We start from the raw sequence: 18350 nt of genomic DNA, 5'->3' as shown, positions 1-18350 counted from the left end.
TAATACTTTAAAGACAAAACATTATTTATGCCACAGAGAAAATTACTGAGATAAAAATGGCATTCTTAACTGAGGATTTGTTTTTGCCATTTATGTGTGAGGTTAAGCAAGGTGATTAGCCCTTATTCAGGTCTTCTTTTTCCTGTTAGGAAGAGACACTGATACAATGACATCAAGTCTTTCTTGAAGACAAACCTCATTGTTCTTCCAAAAAGAAGTGGTATCAAGTGTGTAGTGAGTATCTAGTGGGGGATATTTCTTTTGCATAATGGCCCAAGGGTTGTTTGGTTTGGTTTGGTTTAGTTTGGTTTGGTTTGGTTTCATCTCTACACAGCATCAAACCTTGCATTTAACTCATCTACTTCAGTTTTTGATCAACCTTATACTGGGTCTGTGTTTCCAGCAGCAACTTCAAATTCTTCCTCGAACTTCCTCCAGAAGTATTACTACAGTCAGATTTATCCTGAATGGCTGCTCTCCTCCACAAAATTCAGGTCTGAACCCTCAAAACAGTATCTGATGTAATCATATATAGGTTCCTTTGCTAAACAAAGGAACACTATGTTCTGAAAAGATCTGAATTGGGTGGAAATGTTGACTGTGACTGCCAGCATTTATCCACAAGTGCACTGTTCCATTTCCCTTCCTTTCTGCACAGCATTTTAAACATCACTATCCAAAAGAAGGGATATCCCTAGCTTGACCAGCAGGTGCGGATGGTGATGAAAGAACTCTTAATTCCCTTTTGCTCATGTTCTCACAGGTTCATTAATATTGTCACTGCTTGTCTATACTCATCAAATCAAGTTGTGTGTGCTCACTTTTACAGGTGCAGTCCACTGGCTGCTGAAGTCAGTGGAAAGCCACCATTGGAATGCTTTTAGTGAAGCCTTAAGTGATATGAATGGCCACCCCACAGCCTGTGTCTAGAGTGGTTAAATTTACAGTCAACTGTCAGAATAAATCCTGCTTTTACATCAGTGTATGCTTCTGTACTGCATCATCGAATATTCTTGAAGAAGTGCTCAGGGATTAAATCAAATGAATGGGATCATGATTATGCAAAAATATCTGCTACATGTTATTTCGGTTGCCACAACTGACCTGTGCAATTTCTGGTTCTACCATACATCATGTTTCTACAAAATGGCCATCCTTCAACATTTTGACTTGCAAACGGTACACAGTTAAAGCATTTAGGATAAATTACTTTTGGTTCAGGACCAAGGGGGAAATAGAGATAGCTTTAAATCAATATGGGGAGGCTTAATTAGAAGACTCACAAACCACTGCAAAACAAATGCAGTTTGAAGGCCCCAGATTCAGCTCTTTGGCTGTTGCAGGCTGCTGGAGTGATGTGAGTGAGCTGTCCCCTAGTCTCTTCCTCATTCTGGATGTCACTTAGTTGCCATATGTTATCTGCTTTACTTCCCCAGTCACTCTACACTTCAGCATTCATTTGAGTTAAAACTGTAACAAGATGCCAGCAGAGTGAATCATTTGGAGACAAGTGCATGTTATTCTTTATTCAGCTGCTGCCCGCCTGGTCATGCATTCAAATGGCCAGATCTAAAGTGACAGAACCTTGTATTCCCCATTACAGCACTGAACTAGCCAAGTGTAGGGAACAGGGAGGGGATATTCATGGTATTAGCAGGGGGACAAGGGAGAAAAAAAGGTTCCTGATCGTTAAAACTATTTAAACCTCTCCACACACTGATACTTGGAATGAAGTGATTGGCATTGCTTTAGTATGTCACACATAAAATTCATGATGGTATTAATGAGCTGGTTCTGAGTCTTTGTCAAAACATATCTTAAGGACAACTAAAGTGGTGTTTGAGGCATCAGACTTGACTTTTGATAAAATCTGTTTGAACTTCTTGAGGTAATGAACCTAGGGAAGCTTCCCTGAGGCAAGTACTATTTCTCCTTTGCTCCTAACAGGTATTTATTTACTGCTTTATTTATGGCAGGCTTAGATTACAAATTCTCAGAAATTACTTTTAAAAAATATTTTGTCTGAAAGTTTTTACAGCCTAGAGAAAAAAAAATCGCCAAAATTTTGAAGGAATATGAAAATTGTCTCCATTCCTCCACTATCTCATTTTGCTACTGTTAATGAAATGCTTTTACCCCATTACTTGTTATAGCTAAGATATTCCCAGTGGTTTTGGCTTCCTTCAAATACTTGAACACTGAATATGTGACCCAAGATGAGATAAATGCACACTGTGAAATTAAGGAGTATTGATGAAGTCAGATCAGTACGACTCCACAGCCTAAAGAGGGGGTGGTCATAATCCTCAACAGATGACAGGGAGGTCCTGAAGCTTCTCGAGAGCTCAGTTCCTGCAGGTGGGGGTGGTTTGGTGGTAAAACTGTATACCCACAGGACGGTCTGCAGGACCACTCACCATACACTCAGCATGCTGCAATGAATTTTGGAATTTCATAAATACATGCATCACTTTAGACTGATTTACTCTGACTGTGGAGCCATCCACAAATTGGCACAGGGATCTAATACTGAACTCAACAGACACTCCATCAACATCCATGAAACCACAACTAGTGATCCCCCAAAATCCCCACTCAGCTGCCCCAGGGGAGGCTGCAGGCACTGACCCTCATTGACACAGAGCCTGGTGCCTGAGCCTCCTGAGGGACCCAAACCAGGACAGTCCCAGGCAGCTCTGGTGGGTGGGTGCCTTGCAAGCACGCCCTGTGCTCGTATTAAAGGATTTAGCTCCCCACAGGAACCAGCAAAGACCAGCACTGGTAAAGATCTGTTGCATAAAGGCTTAAAAGTGCCCTACAGCAGAGTCTCAAACTTGTGGGGTTTGCTGCAAAGCTGTGTTAGTCGTGAGGCAGCTGCTCGCCTGCATGGCTCTTCTGGCACTGAGTGCTCACCCAGCCGGCCCCGAGAAAAGCTTCAGGACAAGGAACAGGGAAGGTGTGAACTGTGCCCACTGGGCTCCCCCAGTGAGGATCTAGAGCCGGGCACCTCGAGTGGAGATTTAATCCAGGGTGCCGTGAGCCCTGGGGCACAGAGGGCGGCTGGTGCAGTCAGAGAGCCTGGCCTCACACTCTGCTCAGCGAGCTTTGGACCCTGCGCTGGCCTGAGGTGACAGCGGGGACTGTTCAGCCTGGAGAAGAGACTCAGGGGTGACCTTATCCCTCTCTACAATTACCTGGAAGGAGGGTGGAGCCAGGTGGGGATCGGGCTCTTCTCCCAGGTAACAAGTGACAGGACTTATAAAGCTGCGCCAGAGGAAGTTGAGGTTGGACATTGGGAAGAATTTCTTCACAGAAAGATGATTAGACACTGGAATGGACTCACCAGGGAGGTAGTAGAGTCCCCACCCCTGAAGGTGTTTAAGGACTGGACGCGGCTCTCAGTGCCACGGTCTGGGCGAGAAGGCGGGGATGGGTCACAAGGTGGGACTGCGCGGTCTCAGGGATCCTTCCAGGCGGCCCGGCTGTGTGAGTCGGCGGGCGCGGGGCGCCGCGGGGGCGGCGCGGGGCGGAGGGCGCTGCGCAGCCGGTGCAGTGCGGCGGGCGGGCCCCGGCGGCTCCGCGGCCATTCCACACGGCGGCACCGGCCTCGCACGGCGGCACCGCGGGAGCCGCCGCAGCCCCGCCATGGCCAAGGAGGGAGCGCAGCGAGCCGAGGAGACGGAGCAGATGATCGAGAAGGAGGGCGGCAGGGAGGCGGCCGAGGGCGGCGCGGGCGGCAGCCTGCGCGCCGGGGACGCCAAGGAGATGCGAGCCGTGGTGCTGTCCGCCTTCGGAGGACTCAACAAGCTCCGCGTGTCCAAGAAAGCCATGCCGGAGCCGCAGGAGGGAGAGCTGAAGATCCGCGTCAAAGCCTGGTCCAGTATCGCCCCTCGCCCTGTCCTTCCCCGGGGCCGGGCGGGGTGCGGTGTCCCGCGGGTGCCGTGCGCTCGGCCATCCCCGCGCTCGGAGCGGGCAGGACGGGCCCCGCAGCCCCCAGCTCCGGCGCCGACTTCCCTCACCTGTGGCTTCCCCGCCACGCAGCCCCGCTCCCCGCCGCCCGCTCCCTTCCCCGGCGCCGCCGGGAGCCCGGCTCGGCGCTCCGCTCCGGCTCCGCGGTCCGGGGCGGGCAGCGGGGCTTGTGTGCGCCCCGGGGCAAGGAGATTGTCAGTGGCGTCTCATGCTACACCAGCTAGGGGGAAAGGGGGGGAAAGGCTGGCCAAGTGCGTTCTGGGTCTGGGTTTCTATGAGAAATGTGCATGCCAGATTGTGCGTGTTGCTCAGCACCTGTCTCTTTCCCTTCTGACACTGGCTGTTGTTTTTCTCCTGGGAATCACTTACTTAAGTCAGCATCCTTTTTCAGCGGAGCTGCAGTGGCAGCGTGGCCAGAGCTCGGGATAACTTCCCAGTGTTAGTCCCTCTGTCCGGGTGACAAGTGGCACAAGTGGCTACGATCTGGCAGCATCCTGAAACGAGCTTTCCTAGATAGCTTTTTTTTTTTTTTTTTTTTTTTTAATTCCCAGACGATCAGAGCAGACTGTTCTTCTTAGATTGCTGCTTCTTAGTGCATATATTTCTTCATGAAAATAGGATTAATTTTTTTGAGTGAGAGAAGCCACATTAGGATCTTACTGCACAACTTGATGTTTACCAAAGACTGAATTAATTTTGCCTAGGCAGGGATTTATCTTCTGTTGTCCTTTTCTGCTATGTGAAAATGTGGTGCTTCTGGAAGATAAATTCCAAGGTGAAGGCCAAGCTGTTTACTTTAGAAGTAACTTGTGTTAAAAATGTTATGGGTATGGAGAAGTGATCTTGTTTTGCATCATGTATCAGTGGATCTGCTTCAGATTTGGAATGTCCTGGTAGGTTAATGTAGCTGAGTGTCTTGACCTGTATGGATGCTGTGCTTTCCATCCAGTTCTTGATGGGGTTCATAAAGTTTGTGACCCATGTGAGTGTTTCCCCTACCAAGGCGTTGCCAATGAAAAATACTGATATCCATCAGTCTGCATGAGTACTTATAAATATTGGGCTGGGATTTTTTGCATTCACATTTGGTATTGGGTTGGGTTTTTCTCTCTCTCTACAAGTCACAACAGGAAATGCAAGAAATTCTGTGCTAATTGAATAGAGGTAATGGTAACATCATAGCTGTTGGGCAGCTCATTTTGCTATCAAGCAGGACTGTATTTTCATTTGAGAACAGTCTGTCTTACTTCCAGAGTGATTTTTTTTTCCCCCAGCCATTGGGATAACAAAAGTTAACATGCAAAACTAAAAATTTTATTAGCCCATGGATATATTCCTCTAAATGTGTCAGGGGTTTACAGCATTTTCCAGTACCTGTATGAATTCCACTTTCCTGAAACCAGTAGCTGGGTATGTATCACAAATAGTAAGCTACCTGCCCAAGAACACTTGGCTGTAGAATAGAACTGTGCAGCTGCAGCTGCTCTCCAGTGCTGCAGCGTCAGTAGAGCTGTGTGAGTTGCACACGTGCTGTTTGACATCAGCAGACTTGCTCAGCTGCTCCACAGGTAACTGCTGGGTTGCACAATGCCCCATGTGTTTGGGAGCTTCCCTTCCTGCCAGAGGAGGCTGCAGGCTGGACAGCATCTGCATTTCCTGACTGGAAATGGCCCTAGGGCTGAAATGGCATCAGCTGACCAAAGTGTGCTTCCAGGCAAGGCAAAATCAGTTTGCTGATCTTCTTGACCCGAGCCTGTAAATGCAGAGGGTTCATTGGGATAATGATGGACTTGGGAGAGTGAGTGGGAAAGGGCTTGGCTTTGCCCAAGGCAGCGTGCATATATTAATGCAGGCAGTGCTGAACACATCCAAGATGGGTTGCTCCAGTCTTCAGTACTTCTTACAAATCACATTTTCTGTTGAATCAGTTCTGTAGTTGACCACCACTAGAGATGATGATGATTATTTGACTCGACAAATTAATGGAGAAAAATAAGATTTCTTTTAGGAAGAATATGCACATGCTGGATAAATAGTATACACCAGTAGAAGAGGAAATTCAGTGTGGTCTCTGAATTTTCTGTGGATAAAACCAATTGAATCGTGTGTCTAGACCCATTAAGTTGTATATATACACTTCATAGTATGGTACTAGAAATGTAAGAGATGGAGGATATGTTGCTGTTAGCACTAAGCCATATGAATAATTCTTTTGAAAGTCTGGAGTATCAGTGATCCAATTGAAAATGTGTCAGCTGAGATGAGTCATGTGTTAGCCTCATTCAATGACTAAGAAATGGAACAGCCATCAATGTCCAAGCTGAGTCACAGCTTCTGCATATTTCCTGAAATAATTTTTGATTGATAATGATGAAGCAGTTGAAACTCCTGTATTTGTTTGTATTGTAATTTCCAGGCAGCAGAACGTTGGGATACAGACTGTTTCAAAGATGAGACAAGCAGCTGGAATGAACGGAAGCTGTATTCAGATAGGTGGTGTGAATAAGCAGTGGTGTCCTATAATTACCTCCCTCTGTTGTTCTTTTTTTTTCTCTTATAATTATTCCTTCCTTGTGCTGCTGTATGTGTGCGTCATGAGCAACGAGGCAGAAGTGACCCCTCTGACCTTGTGACTGTAAGATAACAGCGTTTTAAAAAACTGGAGCAGATAAAAGAAATCCTAAGTGTAATAGTGTAGGGGACAGAAAATTGGTGTTGCTCCTAAAGGGAGTCTTGTTCATATGGTGCTGGTTTCTGCATAAAACGCATGAGACCTGATAATTTTAAACCTTTCCTTTATATATAGATACAGTTGGTTTTGGTGGAGTTTTTTTGTTTGTTGTTTGTTTTTTGTTTAATTTAAAGATTGGGTGGCTTGCTGGCTGGGGTTAAGAGGAAGGATTTTATGAATGCAAAACTCAGTAGTCCTCTTGTTTGCTCTGTGACATTTCGTTCATTTCAGTAGTTAATTTCAGTGAAGTTTTACAGTGAAAGAAGAAAGATCAAAAGCAGCACCTCTCCAAACCGAAGTGTCATGCAGTGGTCTGCATGATTTGGGATTTTGCAGTGGAAGGTATTGGGCATCCTCAATTGTGTGCGGGATGGAACAAGGAGAAGCAAGTTGACTGTTGCTTTCCACAGTTAAGAAAAGGAAAATAAAAAATGCAGCAAAACTAAACCACAAGTATAGAGAGTAATAGTCAAGGCCCTCAAAAAGACCTGGTGTCAAGGCAAAGCATTGAAGACTGAAAAAGTCAGATTCAGATTCAAGAATAATTCCATATTTGATAAACTCTTCCTCCAGTAATGCACAGTTAATCCAGCCAGTGCAGGTCACAGAGACATCCCCACTCTGTCACAGGGAAGTTCTTGCAGAACTCCAACACCAATGTATTGATCTTGGTAATTCATATCCTTCCCTGTCTTCATTTGCATCCAGATCTTGATTTAGGATTAAAAACATGTTGTGTACTGTTTGCCACTGGATTGCTTTGCATTTACACTTATCCCTCCTAATATGCCCTTACTTAAAGTTCAGGAGTCACTTTCTCTGGCTGCACACCAGACGAGGCTATGCTGGTTTGCACTGGTAAAAGAAACAAATTGTGCTTAGTCACTGAACCCACCACTCTCCATGGGACATATTTTCTTGTGATGTTCTGTGCAGCCAAACTTTTCCTGAGTCTGCTGTTGATTGAGTCCCAAGGAAAGAGCAGGGTGTCCTGGGTGTACTTACAAAACTTGCTGTCCATCTTTAGGCCCTCCTGGTTATTCTGAGGGGGAAAAAAATGGCTAAGTTGACCAATACACCATAATCATGCTTTCAGATCTACTGGTCTTTAAATTTCTCAGGTAAAATAAAACTTCTGTCTTTCCTCGAAAGTGGAGAAGAATAGAAATAAATGCGTGTATGAGAGTAGCAGGGATGCCACAACATGTAAGAATATAAGAAATAAAAGTGAATGAAGAAGAAACTCTCTATAAAGTGACTAGAAATTATTAGAAAGCCTGGTCAACATTCTATGTTTCAACTAGTAATTAAAATGATAAGAACATGTGACATAGTGTTTACCTTGCGTAGTGTTTTTTCTTCCCTTATCACACCTGTCCTAGTGTGAGGTCTTGTCATTTCATTGTAATACAGATGAACTCTCAATGTAATTTTGCTGCCCTTTATCCCCCTTTGGAGAAAAAAAACAGATAAAATAGAAATGGAACTAGGACGGAACTGAACTGCCAGTATTATGTCATTAGATGCAGAACTGAACATGTGCCTTCTCAGAAACTTTCTGAAAATTTATTTGATGAGAAAGAATCTGTGATCATTGTCATTAGCAAAGAGCAATGGCCTTTGCACATCCACCTATCTCCTTCCTGCCTGCTTGTTATGACACCAGGGCTGTGTTCCTGCTCAGGTTCCCACACCACAGTCCTGCCTCCAGCTGCCTTTCCTTGCAGAAATGTGGGGAAAAGTTAACTTTTTGTAAAACACTTGCAGTGTGGAAAGATGCATTTAAAAGATCATTGCTGAAGTTAATGTACACAGACAGTGGTTGCCACCACGAGTGCTGTGGGGTTTGTGCTTTGTTTTGGAGTTTTTGTCTGTTTGTTCCTTTTCCCCAAACAATGGCTGCCTTGCAGGGATTTTGCTATTTGGAATTTCTGTTTCATTATCAACATCACAATGGTGATGTAGGAGGTGGTCTTACCTACTGGATATGTGACCTTTCCAAAATAATTTCAAATTTTCCAACTAAACTATGTGAAAACCTCTCCTAACCTTCCATAGGGTTGATATTATCAGCTTTGTGTATGAGCAAGGTGAAAGTTGTGGGTTCAGGTTGCTCTTAAACCCTCCACCACAATTGTGAATGCTTACATTTGGTGGGATTTCCTTCCCCCTCCCCAGTGACCTACATCCCATGAATGCCATGCTGTCGTTATACTAGGGCTGTGTGTCTACTCTGTTAATTTGTTGGGTCTGTTCTCTGTTCAGTCTGACTGTGTCTTGATTAGTATCTGACTAAGGCTGCATCTAATAAATCCTTATGCCCATCAGTAATGTGACATATCCAGGCAGTTGCTGGTATCACATGTGTGAGTAGGACTGGCTATGTGCTTGGCTAACCATAAAAACAGGGCTGTGTTTTGGAACAATGGATTAATGGTGAAGTATATTTCAGCTAGTCAGGAGTTTTAAAGTTTTAACTACGGCATTAAGGCCAGTAATCAATATTTGCATGTAGTAGATAAGTGGTGCCCTTTTTTTTTCTTCTTCTTCTTTTTTTTTTTTTTTTTTTGGTGGCTGCCTAGAAAACCACAAACTTTTCCTTAATAAAATTGGATAGCATACAAAAGATAATGCAGAAGTGCTTTAGGATTTTTTCAAAGCTGAGACTGCAGGGAAAGACATGAGCAGCAAACCTGAAGACTTCAAAGACTTAATAACTTTTGAAAAAATGTACAGCCATAATCCAGGAAGGAACAGTTTTAAAACAAAAGCCTATCTGGTACTTAGTAAGTTCGTGCCAGAGTTTGGACTCCTGCCTGAGACAAACACAAGATGCATTCCTGGGGTCACATCAAAGCTTAGGACAGTTAGATCATGTAGCTCCTAGCCCAAAATAACTATAGTGTGTGAAGCTTGAGGTTTTCTTCTTAAATTGACCTGGCTTTACTTGCCACAGGTAAATGCAATGTGAAATTACAGTGTTTCACTGTACTGAGTTTTGAAATGCCCTGTGTGACTGCTGAGCAGCCTGGTCAGCTCTACTGGCAGCTCTGGTGTCCTGGCACATGCACCCTCTGCCCAAGGCTCAGCATCCCAGGTGTGGGGATGTCTGCTGAGTCCCTTTACCCTGCAGAGCCCAGCTTTTTAATGCTGCCCTGGAGTTTTCTGGCTGGCCCATCACTGGGATCAAGTTCTCCTCCTCTACTTTGATCAGTGGTAGTAGTCTTGATTTTATTTTTCCCTGTGTTTTACAGTGGTTTGAACTTCATTGATTTGATGGTGCGACAGGGGAATATCGACAACCCTCCTAAGACGCCGCTGGTTCCTGGGTTTGAATGTTCTGGAATTGTAGAAGCTCTTGGAGACAGCGTGAAAGGATTTGAGGTAATTTTTTTTTTTTTTACTTTCCAAGTGGGAGCTATAAGTCTCATATAAATAACCACCAGTTCCTAATGCCTTCTGCTCTGCCAGTGACAGCAGCCTTCACCACCCCGTTGAGATTTAAAAGGTCAATTCTTCCTTGCTGCTTCCCAAGCATGAGAATGACCTCTTGAATTAGTTTCTGAATCCACCACTGTCATCTCCTTCAAATCCTTCCTGAAAAGTCACTTGTGCCATGTGCACATCCTGATGGCTAAATAGGAACTGGAAAGCATGAGTGATGTCCTTCAATAAAATGAAAGAAATTAAGTTAACTTGTTAAGTTTCTTTTCTTGGCCATGTTTCCTGCCATCACTGCTCTTTTCCTCAAAGCCCAGGTGCTGCTGACTCTGGTTCCAGTTTTTGATCTTGAATTAACAGAACCCTGTTTACAGTAAGCATTGCTTCTTAAAACTGTGTGCATTAATGAGGTGTAGATTAAATTAGGATCCTGATTCTGGATATAGGACTTAATCTGATTGCTCAGGAAAAACATCTATTTCATCTGACACATTGTGATAAATGACAAATAGTTGATGTATATAAATAAAGCTTTCATAAGTGGTTATGAACTCTTCAGTATCTCTTACTGCATATAAGCAGCATTTTGTCCTACCTTCTATTCCATTATTGATATTAAACATCTGTATTAACTGCAAACGTGCTTTATATTGCCTAAGTAGGTTGAAAATTTTGGAAATAAATCCTGAGTTAACACATGTCAATCCTATCTTAGTTATTTGCAGAGTCAGTCATGTCAAAAGGTAATCAAATTTTCTGAATTGTTATTATACCTGGATCTTAAGAAGATATAAATATTTTTATCTAAAGGCAAAATTTTTCTCAAACAGCTAAAAATTGTCAGTTGAATGAAGATGGTGCCCAGTTTAGTTTCAATTATATTTTCAGTGATGAGATTTTCTTAGGGGATTTGTCTCAGTTCCCTTCCTGTCCCATCTCTGCCTTGAAACAAGTTGAAATCTTTCAATGTATTTTTGTTACAAACCACAACTGAATGATAATTTTGCTGTTTGAAAACCTTTGCTACTTCAGTGGTTCTGCTCTAGCTTCTGTACTTCATAGCTGTGCTCCATATCAAAGAATATTCTCTGAAAGGAGTCTAGAAAGCGTCTGCTCCAGATCAGCACTCTCATTTTTAAAGTTCTTGCTTTTTTTAAAAGGCATCGTGAGGCTACAGCATATGGTGCTTGTTTGAATAACACTGCACCTGACTGAATATCCTGTGTCTCTTTTTAAAGTGACACCTTTGTTCTGACTGTGGAGCACATTTGTGCACTGGTGTACTCCCTGTAACTGAAAAAAGCTGTAGTACTTTTTTTTTTTTTTTTTTTTTTGCATATAACCTTCATAGCCATGGTGGTGTTTGAGTGATGTAGAAAAGGGTCCACACTCAGAGTGAGAGCTGTGCATGTGTGTGAATCCATCAGCAGGAGAACATGCCTTGGGGATGATGGAAGAACGTTCTGTTGGTTTCTTTACGGAATTCTTGCAGAGAGAAGGGGCACACCCGATGCTTGATGTCTCCTCGACATATGTTGTTTCCTCTGTCCACAGTAACAGCAAAGATTGCACCCTATATCTTCTGACCTCATTTCCCTGGGTAGATCTCTCTTCCAGTTCAAGCCCTCCTAAAATAGGTGTAATGCCTGTTCCTTCTCCCATTAAAAGAAAAAGCTGCCTTCTGATGATGACAGCCTGATCTCTCTCCAGTTTTGGGGACAATTCTCAGAAGTGAGGTCTAATCTGACTAGGCTCTGAATAGTGTCTGTGGTAAAATGTGGTATTTATTATTACCAAGAAATCCCTTGGGAATCACCAAGAGGGACTTCTCTGCGTTCTTTTTGGTAATCATTTATTATTTATGGCAAAGATATAGGGCGTATTAACATCTGCACTAATTAATCCTAGCAGACTTTCTATTTTAGATGCTTCTCCAAGAGCAAAAGGGAACCACGGAGTGATTACCAGTGAGGCATTGTTAATTTGAATGTTTTTCAAAAGGAGGAGGCATTTCAGTGAAATTGGAATGACAGCTCTGTTTCAGCATTCTCATTCTAAAAGAGACAAACCCTTCAGAACTGTCAGCAGCACCTTAGCTTTGAGCAAACCTGCAATATCCCAAAGCAAAAGTGAGGACTCAGGAGACCAAAATGTGCTTGTGCTCTAAACGTTTGCCTGAAGGCAAAAGTGTTGTGCTTTACTCCATACCTGTAGTTTCTAAAGCATTAGAGGGCATTGGTAGAATGTAAGAGAGTATCAGGCAGATAAGCAAAGTTATTTTAGAGGGACAGCTGCTGTTAGTTTTAGTTAAAACATGAAGGCCTGGAGTTTGATGCTGTGCCTGTCTTATCCTGTGGCTCCATTGCAGAGCTCCTTTCATGGTTCAGGATGTTGTTTTGGTTGGTGCATTCTAGAAAGGAAAAGGGTCTGAGTCAAGGTAAAAGATGCCATAGGATTACTGGTGGCAAGCACTTACTGAGAGTTTGTAGGAGTTGTGCCTGTGAAGATTTTAATACACAGTGGCTAAATGTTTGCTCAGTGTGGCTGTCCCTTGTAGACCCAGCAGCCCACTTTCTGCTTTAAGGTGAGTGTTGCTTTCCAAGTTTGTTGTGCCTTGTTTTTACTCTTGTCCATCTGAGAAGAGTCAGTATCTCTGATTTAAAAACCTGAAGCTGAAATGAAGGCCATGTACAAACATATGAGCTTGATGTGCCTGGACCTCTATAACGTTCCTAGGAGCAGCCAACTGTATCTAGTACTTACAAAAAGCCTTTTTTTCTCCATAGTGAATTACTCTTTCACTACCATATATTTTCAGAAGAAACTGAGCAGAGAAATGTTGCACCGAAAGATAATATTTCATTGCTCCTTTAAATCCTGTCAAATTCACTTTGTAGATTTAACAGTGCCTTAAAATCCAAAGGTATATTTTTGATGTTTAAGGTGGCATATTTGAACTTGTAGAACCAAATTCTACTCTGACACATGGCTGTAGAGATTACAATCACAGATTGTAGAATCAGTTAATAAGATGATAAAAATAGAGAGTGGGTACAGATGGTGTTGTCTTCTGAATGAGAGCATTTGCAACCCTTTCCTGCTCCATCTACCAGAGCACAAGGCCTTTCCTTCTCAATCCACAGAGAGGAAAAGTAGCTCTAAATTAGTGTGAGGACTGAGAAAACAAAGTGAAAATTATCCCAGGTATAATTTTCTTTATTTTCCTATTTATTTTCTTTATTTTATTTATCCCAGGTGGAATTTTCTTTATTTTCCTATTGTTTCTCATCAATATAATTATAACCTTTTTTCCCTTATTTCTTGCTCTTTAGCAAGATTCCTGGTTATTAGTAAAAACCGCCATTCTCATTGGTTATGCTTGTTATTTGGGAACTCTGCTAGCAAAAGAAGATCTGTATTGGTGATGATAAAAGACTGCTCTATCAGAGAAGAGTGGAGAAAAAAAATGGAAGAAGTGGCTTTAACTTCTTTGTGTTATTTTTGTTAACATTAAAAATGGGAAAAGCCCAAAGCTGAGCAGCTTAATTGGTATTTTGCCAAAGATGTGGAGCCTCATTTTCCTCACAGTCAGCCAGTGACCCACACCTTGAACAGGAGACTTGCAGGTCTCACAGGTTGCTCTGTGCAGTCTCAATTTCAGTCACATCTTCAATGTTCTTTTCTTCCTTGTTCGTAGATTGGAGACAGAGTCATGGCTTTTGTAAACTACAATGCCTGGGCTGAAGTAGTGTGTACCCCAGTAGAATTTGTCTACAAGATCCCAGATGACATGAATTTTTCTGAAGCTGCTGCATTTCCCATGAACTTTGTAACTGCCTACATGATGCTCTTTGAGGTTGCTAACCTGAGAGAAGGCATGTCTGTTCTGGTTCACTCAGCAGGAGGTGGGGTGGTAAGTTGGAATTTTCTTCCTTTCCTGTCCTGTCACTGACTAACTAAAAGTCTGATGCCTCTTGATTCCTGAAAGGAGCTAGCACCTGCACTTTGATGTGATATTCCTATGTGTGAGGGATTGCACTGGGAGGAGCTGTGTCTATTTTCCCTTCAAAAGGCTGATGTCAATGGTTGGCAAGAGCTCTTGGTGAAATTAAAATGTTATGGCCCTAAACTCTATGAAAAAAACCCTAATTGGTTGTCAGCAGATCAAGTGTTGTCCCAAATATTGCATTCCTGAACTTACACATGTTGTACTTCTGTGTCAAGAAGGGTGTAATGAAAGAAATAACTAAGCTTCCTGCAAAACGTATTTGTAGGTAACCACAATCCTCTTTAGAGTAAATGTCCCTCTTGGAATGCTCCTGCACATAAAACATGAGTGTGTGTCATGCTTCCACAGTGAAAGGTTTTCTTTTCCCTTTTGATGTGGAGGGATTGAAAGCAGTGAAAAGTTCTCATGTGAACCCTGAGGAAAAGGTACAAATTGGAAATTGTAGCCAGTGGTGGCTGCTGCGTGTTGTAGTTTGGATCATTCCTGAGGAGGCATTGGGTGGCATAGGCATAGGATGAATTTGTGGGAATACCAGGCCACACAGTGAAATAAAGAGTTAGCATTTTGTGTTAGCACTTCCTCGAAGTATCTTTTAGAAAAATCTCTATTCTTTGGAAAGTATTAAAGTTTTGTGCAAAATATTACAATATTGACTGGGGAGTTTGTTTACATTTGAAATTATGCAGTCCTTTTTCATAAGACAGATTTTATGAGCTGGGACCATTAGCAGATAGCAGCCATTGAAACTGGAGTACCTTTTCTGTGTTCTTCTTATGCCTTATTCATGCTAAATTAATGTTCTGGTTTCTGCTGGGGTCTGGTGGGCAGCCCCAAACACACTGTCCTAAATTCTGTGCCCTTAGCCCTTCTTTCAGATTCTCATATAAATGAAGGCTGTAATCAAAGGAATAAATTCATGAGTTCGCTGTACAAGGTATTTTTAGCTAGCCATAATCCCACTGGCAGTGAAGGGTCGGTCCTGTTGGAATACTCATGTAAATGAATGGAATTTATAATCGTATTACACTCTGGCACAGAGGGCTATGGCTGACTATTGTTCTGTAGGGTTAAATCTCCTCGTGTGGAATTCAGGACTGCTACAGCAACATGAGGCCACACATTCAGGGGAATATTCTACAGGAATCAAAGTCTCAGCTGTAGCTCTAAGGTCATTTGCCCAGCCGGCACTGTACAGACCCTGTGTAGGCTGAGCATACAGAATTAGCCCCAAAGCAATCTCTGCAACTACCAGTGTATCTAGAGAAGTTGAACTCTTCATCCTTTTTCCAGATTTTTGTGTTTCTTTCTCTTTCTGACCTCACTTGTCTCTGTTATTTCCTCCTTCTTTTCCTGAAGGACTGGTAATGCTCTGTTAGTGTCAGTTCTCACAGATCTTCTGCTCTAGTGCTGTGTGCTGGGCTGTTCCTGGAAGGAGCTGCTGGCTCCTCTCTCATCGCAGCTGTTCAATGGATGGCTTTTGGCTGGGCCTCTGCTGTGGCCGCTCAAAACCTTCTGTGAGAGAAGCTGAAGGAAGGATGGATACTGCTTGGCTGCCAGGAGAACAAGGAGAAATCAGATCCATCACTTGCTAAGTAGTTAAACCAGAGTTTCCAAGGGGAAGACCAGCCATGCAGGAAGAGCTGCCAGGCTGGCCAGTAAGGGATGGGGGGCTGTGTAGGATTGAGGGGATTGTGAGTAGGAGAGGGACAGGGCTGGCCAGCTTGCAAGCCAGGATGCTGATCACTGTCCCAGGGGAGAGGGCCTCACACAGCCCCTTGTTTCTTGTAAGGGAAGTGCATGGAGAGCAAGAATTGGAAATTTTCCCATTGCTTGATAGGTTTTCCAGGTAAAATATCACTCTGAAGATGATCGGATTTTTTTTTCTTTCAACTAAGCAGACATAAAGATTTCAGAGGAGTCTGTGTTACTCTGATAATCTGTCTGTTAATCCTTTGAAAAATCTGACAGTTTCAATCGAACACATGATTCTCACAAAGATCTTTGTTAATGAACAGAAACCTGGCACTGAAGCTGCTATGGAAAGAGTTATTTTTGTGCTGTTGCTTTAATAGATAGAATGCCCTTCCCCACTTTCAGCAAGTGGGAAATCTGTCCAGTTTGTTTCTAAATGTCAGAAAAATTCCAGAACACTTTAATGAGACAATAGGCTCCCTGTGGGACTAGAAGTTTCTAATTGTTCATTTCTCATTATGCAAGATCATTATTTTAGCTGCTTCAAGCAGTTTATGAAAAAGAACTTGTTGCTTCAAAAATGTTTGTGAGGTTCTTTGTTCTGGCCACTCAGTCCTCTTTAGGAGGATCCTGCAGCTTTTTCAATAAATGGAGTCAGGGAAAATTCTCTAGGACCTTTATTCTTGTGTATTATCTCAGTTTATTTCTGTGGCCTGCTTTTGTTGATAGATATTTTTGGTAGTGAGGTAACTATAGCAATTGTCTTCCCATCTGTGCCTGGAGCGTGATTAGTAGGGAACAGGATCCTTTAGTGTCTGACAGGATGCTTTAGATAAGTCAGTTTATTTATTTCAGAAGTTCCAGGGGACATCTGAAGACTAGGGAGAGAAAAAGGAAACATACCAACATAGCTTGTCTTGGAAAAGGTCTCACACACCTTTCTGTGTTACAGACTGAAATCATGCTCCATGCACCAAACGAGAGTCTTCCCTGTCACACACTCCCTGCAGGGGTCAGGGCATCTTCCCTGGTCATGGAGGGAGACGTGGCCACTCGTAGGGAAGCACCTGCTGTCCCTGAACCAGGGGACAAGAGGACACCCACAAACTCTGCTTCTGACCCTTGGTACATTGTACCCCTCCTTCAGAGGAGGAGGAGCTGCTGCAGTGCTTACAAGGGGGACTGAAAGGAGAGATGACATTTGGTTTCCATAGGGCCAGTTTGTTGATTTTGGTTCAAAGGAGGCTGCTTTGATTTTCCTCTTTTTTCCTCCTTGGGACGGGGGCAATTAAGAGAGAGTGACCCTCAGCTCTCACCCTGGCAGGGAAGGAGGCTGAAGATATTTCAGGAGCCTTCTCAGAAAGCACAGAACAGGCTCACAGTTGCATTCTCTGATTCCCTCAGGCTTTGACAAAAGATGAATACTTTTCAAATCCTGCTGCTGACTAAGATCTAACAAAGTTGCCATTTGCTCCTCTTTCAGGCCTCTGCTTGGCAGGACGCTTAGAACTTCTGATTAAACTGTTAAATTGAGTAGCAGGGCAGTTCAATAATTAACAAAAAAAATGAATTGTCTAATACAAATAGAGTTTAAATGCTTAAAGCTACAGAAATGTTCAAGTGTCCTTCTGAACTGGTGGCTAAATCAGGAAGAAAGCCAGTTAACACTAATCATCATAAATAGACATTAATGCTCAAAATAATGACTTTGCAAGAACATATGACTTACTGTAGGATATATATTGGTCTATCTTAACTGTAAAACACTGTAATTAATGTTTAAGATGGCTGTAAGACAATGGAAGAGTAGCTCCCTCACAAATACACTCCCCCATCTCTTTAAAGTGAAGCAAAGTGATGACTGAATAAAATACCCTGAGAAAACTGAGCGGTAGTGTGCACCCTGCTGGGACTGGTCTGCTCTAAGAGGCAATTAGTTCTTTAAAACAAAGACTCTCTAAGTCAGTGCATTCACTGCAAGTCTCAGCACAGGCTTGTCTGAGATTACTATAAAGTTTTGCTTAAAATTATTAATGTAAACTGTTGAATTAGTATAAATATAGGACTGTTGTAGTAAAAAAAAAGAAAAAAAAAACACCCATGCTTTTCTCTTTGAGCTTCAATAAATCCAGTCCCTATTTCTGTGATATCTTCCTGGAAAATTAATTCCTCCAGGGCTCTATATTTGTGAGAGAGCCATTATGCTCATTTGCTTATTTGTTTGTTCTTCAGTACTTCATATTCTGACTATTTAGAGCACAAGTCTTTGGTTATTTACCAAGGTTTTGTAAACACCAGTCTCATCACTTAACCCTTCAGACTCAAGGCAGAAATCCAAGCCAATTCTTTAGCATTTTGATCTTGCAGATGCTAAAAATAAGCCACCTTCCATGCAGGAGCATTGATTGCTTCTCCTGAGGCTGTCATCTGACCTTCCCTCTCAGGCTCAGCAGCAAAGGAAGTGCAAGCAGAGTAAGTTACAGATGCAGTTCTCATGTTTGAATTTGA

At 42.9% G+C, this 18350-nt stretch overlaps 2 protein-coding genes across 2 annotated transcripts in view; one reads left to right on the top strand and one right to left on the bottom strand.

Moving 5' to 3' along the window:
- The window catches only part of RGS9BP (regulator of G protein signaling 9 binding protein), a 419431-nt gene that overhangs the window by 288829 nt on the left and 112252 nt on the right, over positions 1 to 18350 (bottom strand). The window lies entirely within an intron of this gene.
- VAT1L (vesicle amine transport 1 like) overlaps positions 3566 to 18350 on the top strand; it is a 55453-nt gene continuing 40668 nt past the window's right edge. The window contains exons 1-3 of the mRNA XM_066327952.1: positions 3566 to 3875; positions 9955 to 10084; positions 13839 to 14054. Of these exons, the coding sequence (XP_066184049.1) occupies positions 3646 to 3875; positions 9955 to 10084; positions 13839 to 14054 (576 nt within the window). The 5' untranslated portion in view covers positions 3566 to 3645. The remainder of the gene's footprint in view (positions 3876 to 9954; positions 10085 to 13838; positions 14055 to 18350) is intronic.

Source organism: Sylvia atricapilla, chromosome 12 (assembly GCF_009819655.1).
Source record: "Sylvia atricapilla isolate bSylAtr1 chromosome 12, bSylAtr1.pri, whole genome shotgun sequence".
NCBI lineage: Eukaryota > Metazoa > Chordata > Aves > Passeriformes > Sylviidae > Sylvia > Sylvia atricapilla.
Note: the sequence above shows the minus strand (reverse complement) of the source record. Positions and strands in the feature narration are given on the sequence as shown.